The 24,381-nt window shown below is 46.7% G+C and overlaps 2 protein-coding genes and 1 pseudogene across 9 annotated transcripts in view; 2 read left to right on the top strand and 1 right to left on the bottom strand.

Moving 5' to 3' along the window:
• Positions 1-38: 38 nt before the first annotated feature.
• Positions 39-8,061, top strand: SLC7A6OS (solute carrier family 7 member 6 opposite strand). 2 transcript variants are annotated; one of them, XM_028092124.2, is made up of 5 exons: positions 45-275; positions 400-681; positions 4,380-4,583; positions 5,862-5,979; positions 7,278-8,061. In XM_028092124.2, exons 1-5 carry the CDS (start codon positions 81-83, stop codon positions 7,406-7,408), a joined length of 930 nt encoding a protein of 309 aa, XP_027947925.1. In that variant the 5' UTR covers positions 45-80; the 3' UTR covers positions 7,409-8,061. The 2 variants fall into 2 exon arrangements, with proteins under 2 accessions (XP_027947930.1, XP_027947925.1); XM_028092129.2 differs by lacking the exon at positions 5,862-5,979 and having other exon boundaries at positions 39-275.
• LOC148163165 (cytochrome c-like) lies at positions 2,546-3,389 on the top strand (annotated as a pseudogene).
• A 456-nt stretch (positions 8,062-8,517) lies between the features above and the next one.
• Positions 8,518-24,381, bottom strand: part of SLC7A6 (solute carrier family 7 member 6) — a 36,319-nt gene continuing 20,455 nt past the window's right edge. For all 7 annotated transcript variants that reach the window (XM_088027443.1, XM_088027442.1, XM_088027446.1 and 4 more), the window contains 8 exons: positions 22,017-22,142; positions 19,788-19,932; positions 19,002-19,125; positions 18,696-18,799; positions 15,120-15,216; positions 13,216-13,365; positions 12,921-13,104; positions 8,518-12,240 (listed from right to left, as the gene is read on the bottom strand). In XM_088027443.1, the coding sequence (XP_087883569.1) occupies positions 12,146-12,240; positions 12,921-13,104; positions 13,216-13,365; positions 15,120-15,216; positions 18,696-18,799; positions 19,002-19,125; positions 19,788-19,932; positions 22,017-22,142 (1,025 nt within the window). In that variant the 3' untranslated portion in view covers positions 8,518-12,145. The remainder of the gene's footprint in view (positions 12,241-12,920; positions 13,105-13,215; positions 13,366-15,119; positions 15,217-18,695; positions 18,800-19,001; positions 19,126-19,787; positions 19,933-22,016; positions 22,143-24,381) is intronic.

Here is a 24,381-nt window from a genome sequence, read left to right as displayed (position 1 = left end):
GGGAGCGAGGCACGGAAGCGGAACTTTAGGGCCCTCCCGTCGCACCCCACGCGTTCCCACAGTACTCCGCGACAGCCGCTATGGAGGCCGGCAGGACTGCAGTCCTTCGCGTGAAGCGAAAGCGCAGCGCGGAGCCTGCCGAAGCCCTTGTCCTCTCTTGTAAACGCCTCCGGAGCGGCGCCGTCGAGTCGGCGACCCAAAAGACAGCCCCCGAGGATCTGGAGAGAGGGCCGGAGAATAATGTCTTCCAATTGGTGGCCACCGTGCGCTCCCAGGTATTGGGCGGGTTGGAGCCGGTGTTTGAAGGGGATCTTAGAGCACTGCCGGGACGAAATTGTATCCCTGACCCGTTGAAGAACCTCCTGCTTACCCCGGCTTCCCTCCCCTACTACCTTCCAGGAGGAGCCAGTCCAGGCGCTCGTTCGGGCCGCCCTGCGCCCTTCCCAGGGCAGCCAGCAGCGTATCCGCCGCGATCTCCGCGCTTCGACTCGGGAGATCCGGCAGGAGGGCCGCTACAGGGTGATCTCTGGCCGCCGGTCCTCGGGGATTCCCTCGGGTAGCCCAGAGTCCATCGACGCACCGGGAAACCCAGAAGCCTCCGAGGACGCAGGTTTCCAGCTGTTCGACCTAGTCCACGAGGAAGGAGACCCAGAGGCCGTCGCCACCGCAGGCTCCTCCAAGGTGAGTACCCGCCCAGAGAGCACTGGGCCTCCCCGGACTGATAGTGCCAGGAGTCTGGGCGTTAAGTCAGCACATAGTTAAGAGGAGGTACACGGCTTCACCTTCCCGATGGATGATCTGTCAGCCCTGGTAACCTCTTTTTGCAGGTTAGGTTATTCATCCAACAAGTATTTACTGAGTGGCCACTATGTGCCAGGCATTGTTCTTAGGTTCTGTGGATATACCTTTGAGGACTTAACACTCATTTTTTTTTTAATATTTTATTTATTTACTTGACAGACAGCGAGAGAGGGAACACAAGCATGGGGGTAGTGGGAGAGGGAGAAGCAGGCTTCCCGCCGAGCAGGGAGCCCCATGGGCTCGATCCCAGGACTCTGGGATCATGACCTGAGCCGACTGAGCCACCCAGGAGCCCCGAGGACTTAACATTCAGGTAGAGGAGAGAAACGGTAAAGAAGTGAAATTCAATGTCAGATGTTGATAGGGGCTGTGTGGGGGGGGTTGGGTGGCAGGGAAAGAGTTGTTCCATTTCAGAGAGGGTCTCAGAAAATGACATGAGTGAGAGCTTGGAGGAGGTGAATGGCAAGGCACTGTGGATATCTTAAAGACAGTTTGGTGTTTTCAAGATCACTGTGCCCAGAGCCTAGTGAACTGAGGAGCTGGAGCCCAGTGAACGGAGGAAAAATAATAAGGATTTTGGGAGAGGATGCCTGCTAGACCCTGAAGGTACTTTTAAGGACACACTGCCTTTCACCCTGAGATGGGGAATTACTGGAGGTTTTTGAGCAAGGTAAAGATAGAACAGATGGAAAAACTCATCAAAGGGAGATTAAAGGACTGGTCTTGCGTAGCAAATCAAGTTTGAGGCAGATTGAAGTGTAGAGTGCAAGTCTTCTCACATTTAATCCAGTGTTCTTTCCATTGTTATATTTACTAAATTTGTTTTGTACCTCAGTTCCAAAAAACAAACTCTACTACATGTATTAAGACTGTAGAAATGGGGGCGCCTGGGTAGCTCAGTCATTAAGCTTCTGCCTTCAGCTCAGGTCATGATCCCAGGGTCCTGGGATCAAGCCCTGCATTGGGCTCCCTGCTCGGTGGGAAGCCTGCTTCTCCCCCTCTCCCTGCTTGTGTTCCCTCTCTCGCTCTCTCTCTCTCTCTCTGTCAAATAAATAAAATCTTAAAAAAAAAAAAAGACTATAGAAATAGAAAATTCTCAAGCTAAGGTTTGCCTCCTCTTGATAAGCATTTAAAAAAAAAACTTCACTCTTCACTCCTTTTGATAGTTTTTGAAGTTTAAAAACTGAAATTTTAATTCAAAATATATCAAGCAAAAAATATTTAATTGTGGTGCTAATATACTTGGATAACAATTTGGGCATGATGACTACAGCCACTTCTTACCAAAACTAATTGAAGACTGATTCATAAGTTACAAGTCAAATACCTTTTAAAAGTAAACCAGTGTTGAGTGGAATCAAATCAATCAAATAGCTCATTCAGTTTTATAACAAAAACTAGTATATAAACTGATGAAGGATGTGAACACAGATCTTTCTCAACAATGCAATACAAACTGTAAATACATCAAAAAGTGTTTGCTCATTGGGGCACCTGGGTGGCTTAGTCGGTTAAGTGGCTGCCTTAGGCTCAGGTCATGATCCTAGGGTCCTGGGATCAAGCCCTGCATCAGGGAGCCTGCTTCTTCCTCTCCCTCTGCCCCTCCTCCCTGCTTGTTCTCTTTCTCTCTCTCAAATAAATAAATAAAAATTTTTTTAAAAAAGTGTTTGCACATGAAAGAGTGGGACATCTGGCTTGCCAGCAGTCACCTTCATTTGTCGTGCAACAGAAGAGCGATTTAAAAATGGGTAGTGTTGAGAAGGGCAAGAAGATTTTTGTTCAGAAGTGTGCCCATTGCCATACTGTCGAAAAGAGAGGCAAGGCAAGGCATAAGACTGGGCCAAATCTCTATGGTCTATTTGAGCGAAAGGTCGGGCCCCTGGATTTTCTTTTCTTTTTTTTTTTTAAGATTTTATTTATTTATTTGAGAGAGAGAGCACATGAGAGGGGGGAGGGTCAGAGAGAGAAGCAGACTCCCTGCTGAGCAGGGAGCCCGATGTGGGACTGGATCCTGGGACTCCAGGATCATGACCCGAGCCAAAGGCAGTCGCTTAACCAGGCGCCCTGGCCCCTGGATTTTCTTACAAGGATGCCAACAAGAGGTATCCGGGCACCTGGGTGGCTCAGTCGGTTGTGTCTGACTTCAGCTCAGGTCATGATCTTGGGGTCAGAGGATCCAGCTCTGCATTGGGCATGCTCAGCAGGGAGTCTACTTGTCCTTCTGCCCCTCCCCCCGTGTGCAAGAGCTCTCGCTTTCAAATAAATAAGTAAAATAATAAATAGAACAAATGCATCACCTGGGGAGAGGAGACACTGATGGAGTATTTGGATAACCCAAAGAAGTACATCCCTGAAACAAAAATTATCTTCGTGACATTAAGACAGGAGAAAGGGCAGACTTGATAGCTTATCTCAAAAAAGCTAAGGAGTAATAATTGGCCACAACTTTATTACAAAACAAAAATGTCTCATGTCTTTTTATGTGTACCATATTTAAACTGTATCATACACCAGAATTCAGATTATGAATGGCTGATAGAGTGTTTCTTTTAGACAGTCCTGATTTAAATAAGATGGGCTTGTGGTTAAATGAATAGGATCACCTTTTTGAACTTTGATAGTAATTCCGGTTCAGCAAATGCTGTCACTGTTTTCCCCTTCCAGAGATTTGATTACAATTGATTAGTAATGGTCACCTTTTTTTTTAATTTAATTCATTTATTTTTAAGATTTTATTTATTTATTTGAGAGAGAGAGCATGAGAGGCGGGAGGGTCAGAGGAAGAAGCAGACTCCCTGCTGAGCAGAGAGCCCGATGTGGGACTCCAGGATCATGACCTGAGCCAAAGGCAGTCACTTAACCAACTGAGCCACGCAGGCGCCCTTTAATTTTATTTTTAAGTAATCTATACACTGAACATGGGGCTCAAACCCACAACCCAGAGACGAAGAGTCATATACTCCACTAACTGAGCCAGCCAGGTGCCCCAGTAATGTTCAGCCTTTCACAGAGATGGTAAATGCCATTTCTAAACTTATAGAAGATTGGTTTTATATTTGGATTGATATAACTGGTTATATTAATATATATGTAAATACTGAGGAAATCCCTTCACCGTCTCATAGAACAGCAAGACTCAGCTGTGTTTCAAGTTGTGTTTGTTAGCCTGTTAAAGGCAAGGGCTGAAGATAAGCTGGCAGTGTCCACTTTACCTTTTTGGTCTTAACTATGCCAATTCGGTTAAAATTACCTGCATCTAAAATGTTGCCTTTTGGGCGCCTGGGTGGCTGAGTCATTAAGCATCTGCCTTCGGCTCAGGTCATGATCCCAGAGTCCTGGGATCAAGCCCCACATCGGGCTCCCTGCTCAGAGGGAAGCCTGCTTCTCCCTCTCCCACTCCCCCTGCTTGTGTTCCCTCGCTCTGTCTCTGTCAAATAAATAAAATCTTAAAAAAAAAAAAGAATCTTGAATCTAACATAGACAACTATAGAGACTTCCTTCACTCAAATCTTAAATTTCTCCTTTTGGAACATCCATGTTTTGGATCATGTATGTATCATCTCTTGATTTCTTTACAGACATCTGACCCAGATGTGATCCTCTGCAATTCCATAGAGTTGATTCGTGAACGGCTGACTCTATCTGAGGATGGACCGAGAATCGGGCACCAGGAGGAGCAGAAGGATGACTATGTATATGACATTTACTACTTGGAGATGGCCACTCCAGGATGGATTGAGAACATCCTCTCTGTGCAGCCCTATTGCCAGGAGTGGGAGCTGGTAAGGGGACCCCTGAGGATGAGAAGGGTATGAGGTAGCCTAAGCATTTCTCTAGTCTGGGTGCTTTGCTTCCCTGTGTTCCACATTGCCTCCAGTGGGTTCAAGATTGTTCTTAGCTCTTCTTGTCCTTGTTTAAATGGAAAAATTTATTCTAAATGCCTTCTAGGAACCTGGGTTTAGTGCAGGGAATTTTGGGAATGACAGGTACACTGATAATTTTTGCTCTTAGATCTTTTACAAGGTTTGCAACATCGTTTTTATCATTTATTAACACCCACTTTCAGGGGAAAACATATAGGGGCTTATAATAAAGACAAAATAAACCAGAAATTCTTTTTTTTTTTTTAAAGATTTTATTTTTATTTATTTATTTGAGAGAGAGAATGAGAGACAGAGAGAGAGCGCATGAGAGGGGGGAGGGTCAGAGGGAGAAGCAGACTCCCTGCCGAGCGGGGAGCCCGGTGCGGGACTCGATCCCTGGACTCCAGGATCATGACCTGAGCCGAAGGCAGTTGCTTAACCGACTGAGCCACCCAGGTGCCCTAAACCAGAAATTCTTAACATGAATAGGAGTAAAAGCTTTTTTTTTTTTTTAACTGGATCTTAAAAGGGGGGAGACCTTGGATTAAGAAAGCTAACATCCTGACATTTTTTTTTTTTTTAAGCAATCTCTACACCCAGTGTGGGGCTTGAACTCATAACCCTGAGATCAAGAGTTGCAGCTCTATTGACTGAGCCAGCCAAGCACCCCTTGACATCATTATTCTTAAAATAAATTCTAAAGTGAGGAGCGGCACCTTATCCCATACCTGCATTGCAGCCATTGTCTCACAGTCAGGCGCCCACCTTGGATCATTGCATAGTCCCTCTCCCTGCGCCCCTCACACTTAGATTTTGGTTCTGGTTTTCGGCATCACCCGTAATCCATGTAATCTCTCTCCCACCTGGCTGTCCAAAAGTTTAAAGATCACTGCCAACACTTACTCAGAGGTCTCTCTCATCCCCACCCTGGTGTGTTCCCTTCTGGAGTTCATCCTATCCCACCAGGAATGTGATGGCTGGAGCTAGACTCTGAGTGAGGAGTAGGGCTGCTGTCTCTACCTTGTAGCCCAAGGTTACTACAGCCCCTTGTGCAGCATACTCAGACCAGCTCCTAGGCTGCCTCTTTTCCACACAGTGCTCTTAAGTGATTTTTCCAAGTTGGTCTGCTAATAGCTTCTCCTGCAGCACAACCTTAGAGGTTTTGACTTATACTCATGTTTGTGTTGAGATGTGCAGGTGAATGATGACCAGCAACCAGAAGATATTTATGAAGATGATGATGATGAGAATAGTGAGAATAACTGGCGCAATGAGTATCCAGAGGAGGAGAACACTGATGGAGATGAGTCCAGAGGTACATGGGTGACGGCCTTGGATGGGAAGGGACTAGTGGGATCCAAGACTGAGTTGTGAGCATGGTTAACAAGTACATCTTAACTGGCTTTCCTTCTCTGCCATTGAACTCCCAACAGCTCAACCACAAGCTGTTAGAGCTATAGGAGCCCCAAGAACTAGTGTTTCCGGGGGAAGCCTAGGTTCAAATCCTTCGTTCTTTTTTTTTTTTTAAAGAGTGTGTTTTTTTTTTTAAAGATTTTACTTATTTATTTGATAGAGACAGACACAGCAAGAGCAGGAACACAAGCAGGGGGAGTGGGAGAGGGAGAAGCAGGCCTCCTGCCAAGCAGGGAGCCCGATGTGGGGCTCAATCCCAGGACCCTGGGATCATGACCTGAGCCGAAGGCAGACACTTAACGACTGAGCCACCCAGGCGCCCCTCAAATCCTTAGTTCTGTCATTGCCTATCTGTAGGTCTTGGGGAAGTTACTTCACCTCATGGAGCCTCATCCTCTCTCCAGAAAACAAGAGAATATTGCACTAACTTCAGTGGTTGGGATTAAGGGAAACAGCTCAGTGTCTCTTCTCTTGCTTCAGTCAAGAAGGTATTGGAGGGACGCCTGGGTGGCTCAGTCGGTTAAGCGTCTGCCTTCGGCTCAGGTCATCCCAGGGTCCTGGGATCGAGTCCCACATCAGAGCCCGCTTCTCCCTCTGCCTGCCTCTGTCTCTCTCTCTCTGATAAATAAAAAAAAAAAGGTATTGGAGAGGTTTGCCAGTTGGAGCAGGGCTAGGATTTTGACAGATCAGTTATCTAACTTCTCAAGAAGTTGTTTTGTTTACATTTTGAGAAAGATGCAACACAGACATGGTACCTGGGGGAAAGAGGAAGGAAAGATACTCTGGTGACATGGATCCTTCAGGGACTATGTTCTTTGTGCCAACAAAAAGAATTTCTTGGTGTCTGTTAATGGAGGGACAGTTAATTAAACTGTGAATATTCTATTGGGGAAGTACTGATAAGTTAAAAGGATAGGGCAGACGTGAAATTATGTTTACAGTATGACTACAACTATAATAACAAAAAGAAATCCTATACTTAGGGGAGAAATGAAAAAATACTCCCCGTGTTGTTGAGGGATTTGGTTTAGGTCGTAGAAACGGGCTTGCCTTTTTTTACCCCCTAAATTCTCTTTACTGAGCAAGTATCATAGAAGGGAGAACAGCAACAACAACAAAAAAAAACCAGACCTTCCTGAGATGGGAAATGATTATCATGGTCACCTAGAAACTCAGAGCCCATTCCTGTTACCATTCTAGGCTCTGATGAATATGACAGCCTCAGCGAAGAGGAAAGAGGCAACAGCAGACCACAGATGTGGAGCAAATACCCTTTGGATGTGCAGAAAGAGTTTGGCTACGACAGCCCCCATGACCTGGATTCAGACTGATGATCCTGTGATATATATGAAGTTCAGTTATGTGCCCTGAGGGCTCTGACTGCAGCTTCAGCCATCCTGGTAACATCCCTGGGTTTTCTAGCTTAACACAAAAGGAAAAACCGTGTCCAGCAGCACCATCCTACCAGTGAAAATGTGTGCTAAAGGACTGTGTCTTTTTCAGTAACAGTAGGGCCCCTTATCCTCAATCAAAAGTGACTTTACAGTCTGGGGGGAAAAATGCCATTTGTGAAGCTTCCTGGCCTGGGGATTTTCCCATTCTCCTCCTGTGCTAAAGCCAGTAAGTGGAAGAGAAACTTCTGTTTCCTCAGCACTAAGCTTTAGCTTTCTCATACCACCAGGCCACTGCCTCCACTAAAAGCCTGTTTCTTTTGATAGACGGAATCTAGAAGGGCTACATGGGGTCCCTTATAGCAACACCGACGGGATAGTGGTGGCCATAGTGGTGGCTGTTGGAGAGGGAAGTAGAATCTGCCTGAGCTCTGAGAGGTTTTAAGTTAATAGCTGTCTCCATCGCCCTGCTTCCTGACTCTGATAATGGTTGTAAAGACTGCTGTCTTCCTTTGGCAGTGGTGCCAGGGAGAACAGGATGTATGAATGTGATACTCTGTGTTTAGTAAAAATTAAAGGGAGCAAGAAAATTCCTTGAAAACCTTTTTTTTTGGGCGCCTGGGTGGCTCAGTTGGTTGAGCGACTGCCTTCGGCTCAGGTCATGATCCTGGAGTCCTGGGATTGAGTCCCACATCGGGCTCCCTGCTCGGCGGGGAGTCTGCTTCTCCCTCTGACCCTCTTCCCTCTTGTGCTCTCTCTCTCTCTCATTCTCTCTAATAAATAAATAAAATCTTAAAAAAAAAATTAAAAAAAAAGAAAACTTTTTTTTTTTTTAAGATTTATTGAGAGAACACAAGCAGGAGGAAGGGGCAGAGGGAGAGGGAGAGAATGATCCTCAAGCAGACCCTGCATGGAGCACAAAGCCCAATGGGGGGAGGGGGAGTTCCAGGCCCCCCAAACCATGACCTGAGCCAAATGCAAGAGTTGGCCACCTAACCAACTGAGCCACCCAGGTGCCCCTACTTAAAAACCTTTTAAATCTGAATGTCTTTTTTTTTTTTTTTTTAATTTTATTTATTAGGAGAAGCAGGCTCCCCACTGACCAGGGAGCCTGACACAGGGCTCAATCCCAGGACCCTGGGATCATGACAGGAGCCGAAAGCAGATGCTTAACTGACTGAGCCACCCAGGTGCCCAGATCGCAATGTCTTTTTTTTTTTTTTTTTAGATTTTATTTATTTGAGAGAGAGAGAGCATGAGAGGGGGGAAGGTCAAAAGGAGAAGCAGGCCCTGCCGAGCAGGGAGCCCAATGTGGGACTCAGTCTCAGCACTCCAGGATCATGACCTGAGCACTTGCTTAACCAACTGAACCACCCAGGCGTCCCCAGATCTCAGTGTCTTTACATATGTTTTCCCACTGTACACACTCTCTCCCTACCGTCCACCAAAGATGGGGGGAGGGGGTTAGTGAGACAGAAGTTTCAGGATTGACCTTAGACACTAAGGACTTTAGGCAGGTGAGGAAAAGGAAAACATATCCTAAACATAGCTTTCCAATGAGAAAGGTCAACTATTCACAGCACTCACCAAAAACAGTGACCAATTCTGTTACCAGAACTTAGATTCCTTGTAAGGAAACCCTGACCCTACTTCTTTCCATACCACAAATGTCTTAACTCTGAGTTGGCATTTATTCTTCTAATGTAACATTGTCCCACAGAACTTTGTGCAGATGGATATGTTTAGTAGTAGCCACTAGCCACATGTGGCTCAGCTCTTGAAATATGATTAGTGCACCCGAGGAATCAAATTTTTTATTTTAATTAGCTACCTGTGGCTAGTAGTTACTATACTGGACAGCACAGGTCTAGGAAAACAATCTTTGGTTCAAAATGTGCCTTCTTGGCACGTGGCACAGACTCACTATCATGTACACAGGGATAGGTCTTCCCACATCTTTTAAGATTTCCTATTTCTCTTTTTCCATCCTGCCTCCACCCTTTCTTTCATTCTGTATTCATTTTGTAGGTCTTCACCTACATGAGTTCTTATCCACATGTTAAACCTGCCTACGTGGTTAAATTCTGTATGTTCACATCCTCAGGCTCTTACAGTTAAGAAAACCAGTGAAACCATCCTAGCTCTCCACAAAGGTACAATTCAGTGTTGCGACAGGCAGCGACTTACATGTCTAACAGTAGTCCTCTTAGTCTTCTGTAGGCATAGAAACAAAGGATTAGAAACCACTCCGTGCCATTATAATGTGCTCACTGCTGTTTATGTACCGTTAAAGTCTGCCAACACGAAAGGGCTGACAACCTCACATACTGTACCTACTGCAAAAGGGATTAGCACACCAGGAGAAGGACTGAAGGAGACGAACAACAGAGACCTTGCAGAAATTTAATTCCACCATGAAGCTTGAGTGCTGTAGGGAGCCTCTGGCTTCGCTCCCACAGAAGGGTTCCTGGGTGAAGTCTGTATCCAGCACAGAGAGGAAGAATGTGGTTGCCATCCAGTAATGAGAGGAGGACGACATGGCTCACTAAGCTTGTCCTGGGGCACTTAAGGCATGAGGCCCGTGCTTCTCCCGGGAGCCACTGGGGGCAGCAAGTTCCTGGGATTAGCTGGTCATTTGCTTCAGTGGAGAAAGCTAAAACCTGGGTCAGGTATCCTTAAGACAAGCACACTCTGCTTAAAGGATTAGCTCCAGAGGATCCCTGGGATAGGTGCCATCTTGGCTCAGGCAGGAGTCATGTTTACATACTCCAGGCAAGTCAGCCTTTGCATAAGACTCCCTGTTGCCAGGAAGGAATTTGCTGTGCAAATCCCCAACCCATGACAGTAAGAATGTCCCCTCATTTTCTCATCCATGCATGCCCTGAACGGAAGGCAGCTGTGATCATGCTCCCCTAAATTGTCTTTATTGAACAAGTATGGCCAAGGTTACTGCCCTGGCCATTTGATGGAAAAGAATGTTCGGAAAGGGAGATTGCCTCATAGTTCTTGTCTTTACCATTGACCAGTTCTAAAACGAAAGGATAAGAAGTCCAGGCATGGGGTTAGCCAAGTCAGCAGGTTCCTCTGGACCCAGGATGACAGTAGGGAGTCTCTGGATGCCCTCCCACAGAAGGGTTCCTGGGTGAAGTCTGGACAGTTGTATAGTCCACTGCAACCATGGCTGCCCACAGGGAACATCCATTAGGCCTGACTTGGATGCTAAAGCACACCCTGAGCACCAGAATTAGTTGCTTCCAATCATGCAGCCTGCTGAGGAGCCAGATTGAGGTTGAAGCAGCTTTGTCCCCCAAAGTCTTCTCTGACCTCCAAAGGGAGAAAATAGAAGTCCACACAAGTACCAAGCTCTTCCTGAGACTGCAGGCCCGCCAGACCTCCAGCAAAGGGAGGCAGACAGGACGGGAATGCACTATCCTGATGATCCACACCAAGACAGTTCAGAGTGTAAACGAAGCCCAGTGTCGGGGACAGAAGAGGAGGATGCAGTCTGGTGTGAGGTTTTTGGAAAACGGAAATGACCACTTCTAGCACCAAGGTGGGCTTGCGTGGGTCTGCACAGCAGTTCCTCACACCAGCCCTGACAGAAACAAGCTATTTGGTGGCTTGAGTCCATGAGATGTTCTCTAAGCCATTGAACAGCTGAGAGAATCCAGGTAATCCACTTGAATTCTAAAACAGTTTATGTCCTCCTAAAGTTCATACCAGAAACCAGAGATATACCTTCTATCATCTAGAATAAGGACCTGAGGTCTCAAGTAAAATAAGGGATTATCTTTCAGAATAGCAGTATTATCAGACTTCTGACTCATGAATTTGTTCATTCGTCCTTGCTGATTTGAGCCAGGTGCTTATAATGTGTGACCTACTAACTAAAGTGTAACCAATACATGAGTAAAAAAAAAAAATCTTTAAAGTTCACCTTTGCAGCTAAGACTCAACAGAAAATTGTGCGTAAAACCAAGCAAAAAAAAAAACTCTGTGATCAGAGGCTGACCCACCACACAGACACACCTCTAAGGGCAGAGGGACTCGGTTGGGGGTACTTTGAGTTTTTAAACACAATCAGCTTTTTGCATCCTGTAGATGAATAAACACCAATGCTCTGCTAGAATTGGTGTCCTGGATTAAATATCAATAAATAATGAAATACAACTGTCTTCCCAGGGAAAGATTTTGAGTCAGAGGAAGAAATGGTAGGATTTCAGGCCTCTAGAGTCAGTGCTTGGACCATCACAGGAAATCTTCCCATAAAGCAGCCCCATTTGTAGAGGCTCCTGATTCAAACCTCAAATAACAAATTCAGAACCACCAGCTACATCTATTAACCTAGCACTCCCTCTTCTCCCAGTGCAGTTCGCCAAGTGTTTGGTAAACTGTACCTACTCACCAGGAATAAAACTAAACTATTACCCTGACGAAGCCCTCCCCACCACCATCCTCTATAAAGTTCCCATCTTCAGGCTTGCCTCGGAACCTGAGTCTCCCGTAGCTTACCAATGAGAGTGACCACCAGAGCAGGCCATCAGCCCTGAGCCCCCCTTATACAATGTGGGCCACCACACTCCTTTAGAACAAGAGGGGTGGGCCTGTAGTCTTGTCATCTGGACTTTGGTGGCTGTGGTTGGCCTTCCAGGCCTCAAGAGAGATCACCTCTGGCCTCTAGTCCGTTTTCCTCTCAACCTTTTTTTCTTCAGCTACATCAAGCTCAGTCAGGACGCAAAAGCAAAGCTGCTGGGTGACTTTGGTGACAGCAGCTAAATGAAAATAGAGAACAGAATTCAGCAAGCTGACAGCTACAACCTCAATATGAACACCCCAAAGTTGATTAAAGCAGGTCTGTGGCTCCCTCCCACCTGTCCCCTGGGTATCCTGCACCAGGCTTTGCCTCTTACCACCAGCAAGCCTCACTGTCCTTCATTATGTGCCCAACCAGAAAGTAATGCATGACTCCTCATCTTCCCACATGGATTACACTTTTAAAAGCGAGTGTTTTAACCCCAAAATAGGACTCTAAAGTTAGCACTAAAGTGCTCAAGATCAAAAGGGAAGGGCGCCTGGGTGGCTCAGTTCGTGAAGCGACTCCCTTCGGCTCAAGTCATGATCCTGGAGTCCTGGGATCGAGTCCCACATCAGGCTCCCTGCTCAGCAGGGAGTCTGCTTCTCCCTCTGACCCTCTTCCCTCTCGTGCTCTCATTCTCTCTCTCTCAAATAAATAAATAAAATCTTTAAAAAAAAAAAAAAGATAAAAGGGAAGAAGTCATGTGGAGCAACCAGGTCTCATGGTCTCTAGCACATCACTAGTATAGGGGCAGCTGTTAGCCACCACTCCCACCTCTGCCTGCATCTGTGCACCACACACACACAGTGTGAATAACAGGCATCTGTGCAACACACACACACACACACATTGTGAATAACAGGCAAAAAAGCTCACCCAGGACATTTCGAATAAGGACTGGCCTCTGGGACTCAGGCAAGTAAACACCCACGAAGTAGACAGGAATCCCAGAGAGGGCAATCCCGATGCCAATGAGGGAATTGATGGTGTCACTGTATAGAGGCACAATCACCAGGAACAAGGAGCATATGCAGAACACGATGGGAAAAAACAGGCTCAGCTGAAATGAAGGGAGGTGAGATATTAGGTAAAGTGCTATGGGGGAACAGGGTTTAGAGAAGTCACGGTGGGGAGAGGGCCCATCCCTCCTAGTCTATCCAGAGTCACTGACCTTGAGAGGCCGGGGTCGCTCGGGCTCCTTCCAGCGAAGATAGAGCTGTCCAGCAACAGACAGGCCCACAAAGAACCAATAGCTGAAGCTGAAGTAGTTGATGAGCAGGAAAACATCTTCCACAGTGAGGTAGATGAGTGTCATGGTACACTGGAAGGGGACGGGATGGGAGGAGGAGTGGGCATTGTTACCACCAGGCCACCCCAGGAGACTTCAACCACCCAGCAATCAGTACCGATCATCTGCTCACCGCTGATTTAGCTTACCAGGTTACCTCCAGTTCTTTCCATTGACCCCTTGGCATTAGATAGGTCTAATCTCTGTATTAACCTTCAAGGTGGCATCGCTCCCTCTTCTGTTGGGGGCCCTTCCTACACACAATGTCTCCCTTCTTTTTGCAAGCACTTTAATAACAAGCCAGACTCCTTTCTCCTGATGGCAGACAGTGAGGCCCTCCTCACTTTGATGCACCAACCTCAATATGAATCACTTTCCCCTCTGGATACCATTACTCCTGAGTCTCAGCTACCTGGCATACAAACTGAGTATATGCCTCCAGAACCATCTCACTGTGCTGGGGTCTTAGAAATGCAGATTGACAAAATGGATCTATACCCCTGATAAGAGAGGTATGACAGAATTTGACCTCTAGAACAAAAGAGTCCTAGAAGACAAGTCAGGGACTAGAGTCCTGTGACATGGTCAGATTTACTTAAACTTGAAGAATATGGAGTTCCCCCACCTAATCTTTTCACCCAGATTATCAACAAAGGGTTTAAAACAAAAAGGGCCCATTCTAGGGAAAGAAGGGGGACCGTATTGGGAAAACTGGGGAGATGATTAAAAGACAAGATGTCAAATCTTCCCTAAATTTATAAATTCAGTGCTATCCCAATCAATATACTGAGAGGATTTCTGTTACTTTGACAAAATACAAAGTTCATAATGATAAACACAAATGTGATAATTGCCAGGAAAATTCCAGGGGTAAGAAGAAACTAAAGAAGTATCCTTAATCGTCTTTAGATTGCAGAAATTCAGTATAAAGCTAAATAACGAAGCTTGATACTAATGGCGAGGAAGGGTTGAGCTGATGAAAACTATTTAAGGGGTATATAATTGTACTTGGCACATATGAAGCACCATCTAATATATATAAATCTATGATATCTAGGGCACCTGGCTGGCTCCTCAGTGGAGCACATGACTCTTGATCTCAGGATTGTGAGTTCAAGCCCCATGTTGGGTGTAGAGATAACTTAAAATCTTTAAAAAAAGAAATCTATAAAGTCTATAATATGAAAAGAAGTCCCTAGGTAGTTGGTATACAACTGGCCTGGCTCTTCTAAATATGATTTAATTAAAGTTAAAAAAAAAAAAAAAAAGCAGGGGCACCTGGCTGGCTCAGTCAGTGGAACATGGGACTCTTAATATCAGGGTCATGAGTTCAAGCCCACATTGGGTGTGGAGCCTACTTAAAAAAAAATTTAGGATTGCCTGGGTGGCTCCATCAGTTAAGCATCTAACTCTTGATTTTGGCTCACTCATGATCTTAGGGACGTGAGATGGAGCCCTGCATCAGGCTCTGCACTCAGTGCAGGGTCTGCTTGGGATTCTCTCGCCTACTGCCCCTCCCCCTCCCCCCTGCTCACACTCTCTGAATAAATAAATACATAAAATCTTTCAAAAATAAATCTCACAAACTTATTTTTATATTCTTTTGTACAATTTGCCTTCTCTCCTATAACTATGTTTTACTTTTATATTTTTTAAAACTTTAAGAAAAAAGAAGAAACACTGAGAGGCTTGGGAAATATCTTAAGTTAGTATACCTCCCACCCACAGTCGTCTCATAAAGTCAGCAGGAGTACTACAATTCTCCACACTCCCCCAGCAGAGCTTACATTGAACAGTAAAGCAGGGATGGGTGTAAAACGTTCAATGTGGATCATGGACAGAACATCCGGGAGGTGGCCCTCACGGGAGCCCACGAAAAACAACCTAGAAGGATAAGAAATGTGTCAGGATGATCCTTTCACTTGGCCATATAGCCACACTCCTCACTTGACAAACTAGGCTCAGAGCTCCAGAAAAACACAGGAGGCAGTCAGTCTCTCAGGAGTATCCCATGTTCTCAATGCATGCCCGACACCCACCCTCCCTCACCCTCACCCCTCAACTTTTACCCATAGATGTCTCCAACCTCCAACCATGGGTACTTCAACGTTATCCAGGAATGCCCTACCCCTCTGTTGGCCATGGACACCCCCGAGCCCCTCAGCTATGAAACCCACCATCAACCAACGGATGCCTCACCCTGCCATCACTCACTGCCACCCCAATCCATTCCATCAGGGGTACTCCCACTCTGCCACCCCCCAGATTTCATACTTAACACAATGGCTTTTTAAAGGGCAGCCAGCCTTCTGTTGTGCTCTCTATATAACTTCCCTGAGCTCCAGATACATGATACAACAGGACAAGCCTGGGGCTCAGAGACAACCCAGGGTTCCTCTCTGTCCCTAAAGAGCCCTACTGTTTGAGAAACAGAGCAAGAGAGAAATGAATTGCCAGCCAGGGTAGTCAGCATCATCATGGAGCACAAAGCACTCACCAGGCTTGGGGGTGGGCTGGGGGAACAGAAAACTTCACAAGAGATGACCACATCCGGGCTGTGAAGAACTGGAGTTTGCCAGAAGGCGAGCACACGGGTGGGAAACAGCATAGGCAAAGGCAAAAGAGGCTTGAAGGAGTGGAAGAGGGTGGCCTCCTTGAGGTTGGTACTAGAATGCCTACAGTCCCAGGTTAGAGTGTGTGAGGAAACAGCTGGGAGGAACCTGCACGAGGCCATGCTGTGGAGTCTGAACGAACACTGAGAGCCTGCTGTGGCTCTGAAGTAAAGGCCTGACAGGATTTGACACAGAGACGCTGGTGGCATCATGGAGGCCAACTAAAGCAGGGAGAAGCTAGGGTACAGGGAGAAGGCCAGATAAAGTAATCCGTGGGGTGCCTGGGTAGCATAGTCAGTTAAGCCTCCAACTCTTGATTTGGGCTCAGGTCATGATCTCAGGGTCATGGGATCGAGCCCTGCGTCATGCTCCGCGCTCAGCGCACAGTCAGCTTGTGACTCTCTCCCTCTGCCCCTCCCCCCACCTCCCAAATAAATAAATAAATCTAAAAAAAAAAGTAATCTGTGATAACTGTCCTATAAGAGAGGAGGCCTGAATGAGGGTAGACACCCTGGCTGAAGAGAAAACAAGACAGATGTGACCACCTCAATCAAATCTGGTGATCCTTTGCATGTGAGTGTGTGTGCATGCATGTACATTTTTGAGCTGGGAGAAGAGGATGAACACCAAGGGAAATATAGAGGCCAAGCAAGGAGACTCGACAGCACATAATAACACAACTAAAGACAAAGCACAGGTGGAGTGCACTGAGATACTTGTGAGTCATCCAGATGGAGCCACAGGAGTTGATGATAGCATCTGGAAAGGTTGTAGGGCAAGATGGTGGGAGTTGGCTCACAGGTTAATAATCTGCACTGGGCAGGGCGCCTGGGTGGCTCAGTTGGTTGAGCAGCTGCCTTCGGCTCAGGTCATGATCCTGGAGTCCCGGGATCAAGTCCCACATCGGGCTCCCTGCTCAGCGGGGAGTCTGCTTCTCCCTCTGACCCTCTTCCCTCTCGTGCTCTCTCTCTCTCATTCTCTCTCAAATAAATAAAATCTTTAAAAAATAATAATAATCTGCACTGGGCAGAGAAGAAATATGGTAGAGGGGATGCTGGAAGGGGATAATGTGCAAGCAGAGCAAAAGTGTCTAGTACAAAGCCAAAAACAACTACATAGGTAATAAAAGAAAAAGCGAGAAGTTAACACAGAGACAATTGTACATTACCTCCACATCACTGCAGTCCCCTTGTGTGCTGGTCCAGACTCTTACCCTCTGATACCCACCCCCACCCGGTCAATGCCACAACACAGCTGAGTGAGCTTAAAACGTACGTACTGTGTTAAGTATTTTAAGAAGAATGACAGAGCCATTTGGAATGTCTTGGGCATTGATAAGGGTAAGGCTATGGGAAACACCATCTTTGGGTAGGGTAACTTGTTAAGAGTCACATCCAGTGCAACCCTGGCCGTACCAGGTTGAAGTTAAGGGAAGATACCACACCGTTTTCCAAGAATTTGATCTATTACTCTGGTTACCCAAGGGAGGCCCCAAGTACATGGACTGTGGTGTCAAAACCAGTAAGAAAAACAAATAGGACAGGGGCGCCTGGGTGGCTCAGTCGTTCAGCGTCTGCCTTCAGCTCAGGTCATGATCCCAGGGTCCTGGGATCGAGCACCGCATCGGGCTCCCTGCTCCGCGGGAGGCCTGCTTCTCCCTCTCACACTACCCCCTGCTTGTGTTCCCTCTCTCGCTGTGTCTCTCTCTGTCAAAAAAATAAAATCTTTAAAAAAAAAAAGTTCCCTTTAAAAAAATAAAAGAAAGAAAAATAAATAGGACAAAAAATTATTTCTTTTATTAATTCATCCTCTTACCTGTTCACATAGAAAATAGTTACTGAATGCCTATTACACTCCCAGCCCTGGGGACAGCAACATTTATATGGTGAGTGAAAGAGAAATCAGGAAAGAAGGCTTCCTCTCAAATATGAGTGTTACAGAGTCACAGGAATAGTTTCAGAAGCAGAGGACGGTAAGCATCACTGGCTTCAGGGGTCCAGTAGGAAAAGGACTAGAAGTAGGCTAAGGAGATCACAGGGACACTTCATAAGAGTATTTTTTAGGTAGCAGAAGTCCAAGTGTAATGGCTAGAAAATAAGTGGCAGTCAAAATGCAGACCATTCCCTGAAGAAGTGTGTCCAGAAAGGAAGAAGGGAGATGAGAAAAGCTGGTTTGTGACTTCACTGAGCGGAGATGAGAGAAGCTTGTGCAGAGCTGGCTCCTACTGGAATCCACCAAAGAGAAGGGCCAAGTGACGAAGCCATGTGCTAAGAAGAGGGGTAGTGCTGGGGCCCTGAAACCAGGTAGCAGAGTCAGCCTGGAAAAGCAGAACTCCTTTCTCTGAAACAACAGGAAGGACAAACACTCTTATAGAGAAGTGTCTACAAAGAGAGGAGAACAGAGCCTGCCTGTCAGCTTCGGTGATTTCTGTGAAGTGAGGGGGCAGAGTCACCCTGTACCAATACCTGGTACACGGCAAGTGATCACTAATAATCTTCTCTACTCCAAGCTATAACCTTCCTCCCCTCTGCCTCTCACCAATCCATCATCGCCTCAGATGGAAGTATGAGCTTCAAGCATACAAATGTCTGCACGAAGGCCAGCTGATGCATGCACACAAGTGTACACACACACACACACACACACACACCCTGTACACATCTAAAAGAAAGAAGGGCTCTAATGGGCTCACCTGGAGCCTCAGAAGATTAAATACTGCAGTCTGTTATTGGTAAAGCAGAAACACATTACCTTGATGAAGCAAAGATAGATGCATTGAGGCCCCCAAAGCAGGACAAGGCAACAGCAATGGGAATGGTCCAGCTGAACATGCCAAATGTCTGGTCAGCAAATGTCTGGGGACAGAGCACAGAAGTCCCTCAGCACAGGACAGGGTTTCATAAGCCACCTGTACCTACGCTGTCAGGACAAACACCGTCACTGCCGAGCAGCCCGCCCTCTAGCCTGGACCCATCATCTCACCCTGCAGCGCCGGCGGGGCTTAGAGAGAGACTGAGCCCTTCAGTATTATAAGATGATGAGCAAATGGGGACTCACCACAGCCACGGCATCACTGTCAAGGACATCTGAAATGCTCAGCACTGTGTAATAGGCCACATTGGTCAGGATGTAGATGAGCGTCACAATTGGCATAGAAATCCCAATGGCCAGGGGCAAATTTCTGTCAGGACAAGTAAGATAGGACTACCTAGAATCAACTCTCTTTGGAGTCAAAGTTCACCCAGGGATTTTTCGAAAATTTAACAGTTCCCTGGCTCTAAGTCTTTGAGGCAGGCTCCCCTTTCCCACATGGTCTAGGGGGGTTTATGAATCCCATGCTCCTTTCTGCTGAGAAACAGAGAGAAAGAGAAAGAGACCGACCCTTCTCTGTGAAAATAGCTGGGGCTCAGTATTTGATCCTTGCCACAAGAGAACCAGTGGGTCCCACGGAAGGAGGAGCAGTGTCCTTCAGGGACTGGAGGCCAGGCTAGGAACCTGAATGCCCAGAATAAGCTTCTGGCTCCCCAGGCTTCAGTGTTAGCACCAGAGCACAAGGTTCTAATACCTTAGCCTGAGCTGGGTCAGCTACTGCCCACTGGAGGATCTCTCCACGAGCAAGGACCTGGGGGATCCTCCAGTGTACCCCGAGGGTGAGGAGCAAGGGGCTTTCCCACCCTCACTCGTTCCCAACCTAGCCCCTAATCTCTCTGAGTTAGAGAAGGAGGAGTAGGGAGAGGAAGAAGGGATGAGAGAAAGAGAAGGGGGAGGGAAGAGGGCAAGTGTGCCCACTATCAGCAGGAGTTCCAGCCAAGTTGGGGAGTAAGAGTGTGATCCCACCGTTACCTTTCTGGGTTTTTGATTTCTTCTGTTACAAAATTAAGGGTGTCCCAACCTGAGTAAGAGAAGAGGGCAGAGTAGAGGGCAAGAGAGAGGTCTCCCATGTCCCAGGAGGAACCCTCAAAGGCGTCCTGAAAGTGCTCAGAGTGTCCTGTGGGGACAAAGGCAGGCAGGGGAAGAAGGGGTTCAGTGAAAAGGAAGAGAAAGAAGAAGGAGGGGAGAGATGGAAGGTATAAGGAGAAAAACAGGGAGAGGCAGTAAGAAAAAGGAAGCGAAGATGGGGAAAAAGAGAGGAGGGTCAAGAAAAGAAGGGAAAAGCAAGCAGGCAGAGGGAAGAAAAAAAACATAATTTAACATCAAAAGAACAACCACCAGCTCTCCCCGTACTTTTTCACCCCAACCATTCCCTCTAGAAAGTGCATATTCCTCGGGGCGCCTGGGTGGCTCAGTCATTAAGCGTCTGCCTTCAGCTCAGGTCATGATCCCAGGGTCCTGGGATCGAGCCCCACATCAGGCTCCCTGCTCCGCGGGAAGCCTGCTTCTCCCTCTCCCACTCCCCCCGCTTGTGTTCCCTCTCTCGCTGTGTCTCTCCCTATCAAATAAATAAAATCTTAAAAAAAAAAAGTGCATATTCCTCTAGCAATATATGCAATCTCAGGAAAACACAGGCATTCCTGGCAGCTTTCTGAAGTGATAACACCTTTTCCAGAAAAGCTCTAATGAATTTCTAAGTGACCTCACAGTAGGCCAGAGCTCTTCTTCCTATTTTTTAGAAAGAACCCTGTTTCACATAAAGGAGGTATTTTTAATTAACAATTAGGCCTTCCTGTGGAACTGTGTCTTGTGGACAAAACCGCCGCACAATTTGGTCAAATAGTTTCCTCATTCTCATGAAGAGAATTCTGTTGCTCTACTTGCACAGGCTGCAGTTGCATGTGGCAGGAAATCACAGGCTATGTAAGAACTGAGATCTTCTTATCTCTCACTAGGCCTGGGGTAGCCCTGAGCCACTTCCACCCTTAGAGAGCCAGCCTAGGCACCTGTCATTCTCTTTAGAGGCCTCTGGAGACCACACACTTGAAAGCCAAGGGAGCAGCACCTGCCTGCCCAGGAGAAAGACCTTCTGGACACAATGGAGGTTTTTAACAAGATCCAGATTTATAAGGAAGCCTGCCATCACCCCCTGCAAAAAGTAGACCTATTCCTTCAATGTGTCAAAAAGGGCTGGGTATGCAGCAAGAGAAGGGAAAATAGAGGTTTTCATGCCCCAGGCGTGTCAGTCATCATACATAGCAATTAAGGCACAGATCTTGATAGGAGCATAACTCAGCTACCCTAGTTGACCCCAAGATGTTCCTGGGACTCAAGGACATCGAGGTGGCTGGCTGTACTAACTTGGCACAAGTTCACAAAGGTACTGGACCAGCTGCCAAGACAGACAGAGCTTTCTGAATTCCAAAACCATTTTGTGTTTAATCCAATGAATCTGAGGTGGGGGTCTCAGCTCTCCCTGGTAAATGTAAACATGGCTGAGTTTAGTGTCAGGCAATCTAGAGAATGACTGAGATCTCCTTGGCCAAAGATACCTCAAGACTTCCCTAAGAGCTCAGGAGACCTTGTCTATCCTCACTGCCAGTCCACTCCGGTTCAGGAATGAAAAGCTTTCTAAAGCCAACATGCAGGAAAGTCAGTGCCAACTTCATACTATTTTATTATTTTACTGAGAGCTGACTTTGAGACCGAATGTTAAATAAAAGCAAATCCAGATGAAAAGTAAAGGCTGCAAAATAACCACTCATTTCTATACTCCATCTACCCCACATACACACCTACCCACTCCTCTCAAGGACGGCCAGGTTTTCCTATTCACTGCCTGGCAGTCACAGACCAAAAACAGGGCCAAGCAGGGCTCACTCTATCCCCACCAGCTACATTTATGATCCAATTACACAAGATCCAGGTTTCAAAAACTCCTGGGCTCCCAGCTGCCTTCTTGCAATGTTCCCAGCCTCCACACAGGGAAAGCAGCCCTGAGGGAGTGACTGACTCATGTTCAGCTGGCCAAGCCAGCCTGGCCCAAGAAGCCCAGGAACAGATGTCTTGTTCTCACTGACAGTCTACAATATACACAGAAAGAGCTAATCAGTAAAGCCAAGATTCCCCATGTCCTCCTTAGGAAATCTAGGCTAACTCCCAGAGTCATCCACCCTCCTTCCCAGCCCAGGCCCATCTTACCCTGGCACAGTTTAACGAGGCCCATGACAATGATGGCAATGAGCGCTAGGACCTTGGCATAAGTGAACGTGTCCTGAACACGTGTGCCCCACTTGACATAAGCACAGTTCACAAATGTCAGCAGACCTAGAAGGAAAAACATAAAGTCACTGGCAGGCTTAAGCTGAGGGCACAGTGATCCAATCTCTTCTTATAGAGAACATCGCTTCTGCCCTATCTGCCTAAAGCAAAGGGGCCAATGGACCAATCAGAGCCTGAAGAACAGGCAATGGAGGGACATCCACCATCTGCCCATCACTGTTAACAAGTAAAGATACAAAGGCACGCATTAACACATTCATAAATTCTGACAGCCAGAATCATTTTTTGGAAATTGCCCCCAGGCCCAAGAATAATGGACTTCACCCGCTCTTTCCCACTCAGACTCCTAACATTCCAAACCATCCAAGGCACAAAACATTCCCATGGCCACAAGAGAGGCCCATCAATAAATGAGGTGAATTTGAATGCAGGTGGCAAGTCATCTAAGAATTACAGAGACAATGTTTTGTATGTAAGTTCCTGACAATTTCACATACATCCTTTCAATTAATTCTCACAACCCCAAAATATAGACATTCCTATTCTTGTTTTATAGATGAGGAAACTGTGGCTGAGAGAGGCCACCCATCATTCCTCAGCTTATAAGGACCTCCCCCAATTCCCTCTCCATTTCTATCCAAACTTCCCAATTCTCAGTGAGGTCCATGGAGAAGCGAGCTTGTTTGGGCATTCCCCAGGCTCCTGTCTGCACTGCTCGCTTTATTTCCAGTTCCTTGTAGACCTCAGTGTTATCTGGGCCCCGTGCTGGGGGTCCCAGCACCTTACCCCCGCTAAACAGGGACTGCTCTCACCCACCAGGAGGACACAAGAGCAGAATACAAGGGGCACCACAGTGACACTGCTAAGTACTGCCCTAAGCCTCCAAAAATAGAACTTTTATGTGAACCTCAAACATTATTACAAAATCTTTTGCACTCATCCTCTAAGCCACCTCTATCTACTCCTACACCATTTACTGGTGCCATATATATTCTTTAATTTTAATTTTTTTAAAGATTTTATTTATTTATTTGAGAGAGAGAATGAGAGAGAGAGAGCACATGAGAGGGGGGAGGGTCAGAGGGAGAAGCAGACTCCCTGCTGAGTAGGGAGCCCGATGCGGGACTCGATCCTGGGACTCCAGGATCATGACCTGAGCTGAAGGCAGTAGCTGAACCAACTGAGCCACCCAGGCACCCTACTGGTGCCATATGTATTCTTAAAAGAAATGTCCTTTCCTCCTTGTGCTGCCACAGCCAACAGCATCTCCCACTTTCAAGGTCTAGCTTGGTCACCACTTCCTCTGTAAAACCTTCCCCAAATATACCAGCCAGCTGCTCACTGAGCTGTCTCTCCCTGAACCCTGTAACATTTCCACTTCACAGCACAGATTAGTATCTATGCTATACTCATGTGGACACCTGGCTCAAGGTCTCTCCCTCAGGCATTTACGTGGTGCTTCCCCAAGGAGACCACAAATTATTACGGGGGGAAACAAAAGCATATTGTTTTACTGTTTGCCAAGCAAAGAGGGGAAATGATGAACTCTGCTTGGAATCAAAAGGGTGATGACTTTCACTTAACCACTAATTCCCTAGAGCGAGGCAACTGTCAGAAAGTTCACATTCCTCTACTCAAAGGGAGGAGAGCCTAGAGCCTGTGGAAATAAACACGATGGCTAAATAGGCTCCATAGCACTTTAAGAGCTTTCACTCACTAGGACACCTGGATGACTCAGTTGGTTAAGCATCTGCCTTCAGCTCAAGTCATGATCCCAGAGTCCTGGGATCGAGTCCAGCATTGGGCTCCCTGCTCCAGTGGGGAGCTTGCTTCTCCCTCTGCCTGACACTCCCCCTGTTTGTGCGCTCTCTCTCCCTCTGACAAAAAAATAAATAAAAGCTTTAAAAAAAAAAAAGAGCCTTCACTCAGTAGTACTTTGGCAAATGACACAAGTGCTCACTAGTCAGTCAGGAGTGGGAGGCAACAAACAAATGGGAGGGAAGGCCAAAGGAACGCATGCTGCTGCCCTGCTAAATCAAAGTTTGCTGTGTGGGGCTAAGCCTACATCAGCTAGTGTAAGGATTACCTAATTAATAACCACCTGTAATCCACAGACCCCTGTGCAATATAGTAAGCATATTCTGAGGTACCTTCCAGGCCCCTTCTTGGGACTTGCTCCTACTCACCTACCACAGTTGATCACCCAAGCTGAGCCTATTCAATTGCCTTTCCCAGGAACATAGACTGCGGTACCAAAAGACTGAATCTATCTAACAGTCGCAGA

Source organism: Eumetopias jubatus, unplaced genomic scaffold (assembly GCF_037043125.1).
Source record: "Eumetopias jubatus isolate StellerSeaLion01/CBP00866 unplaced genomic scaffold, mEumJub1_p1.0 scaffold_10, whole genome shotgun sequence".
Classification (NCBI taxonomy): domain Eukaryota; kingdom Metazoa; phylum Chordata; class Mammalia; order Carnivora; family Otariidae; genus Eumetopias; species Eumetopias jubatus.
This window is presented reverse-complemented; position numbering and strand designations above follow the sequence as displayed.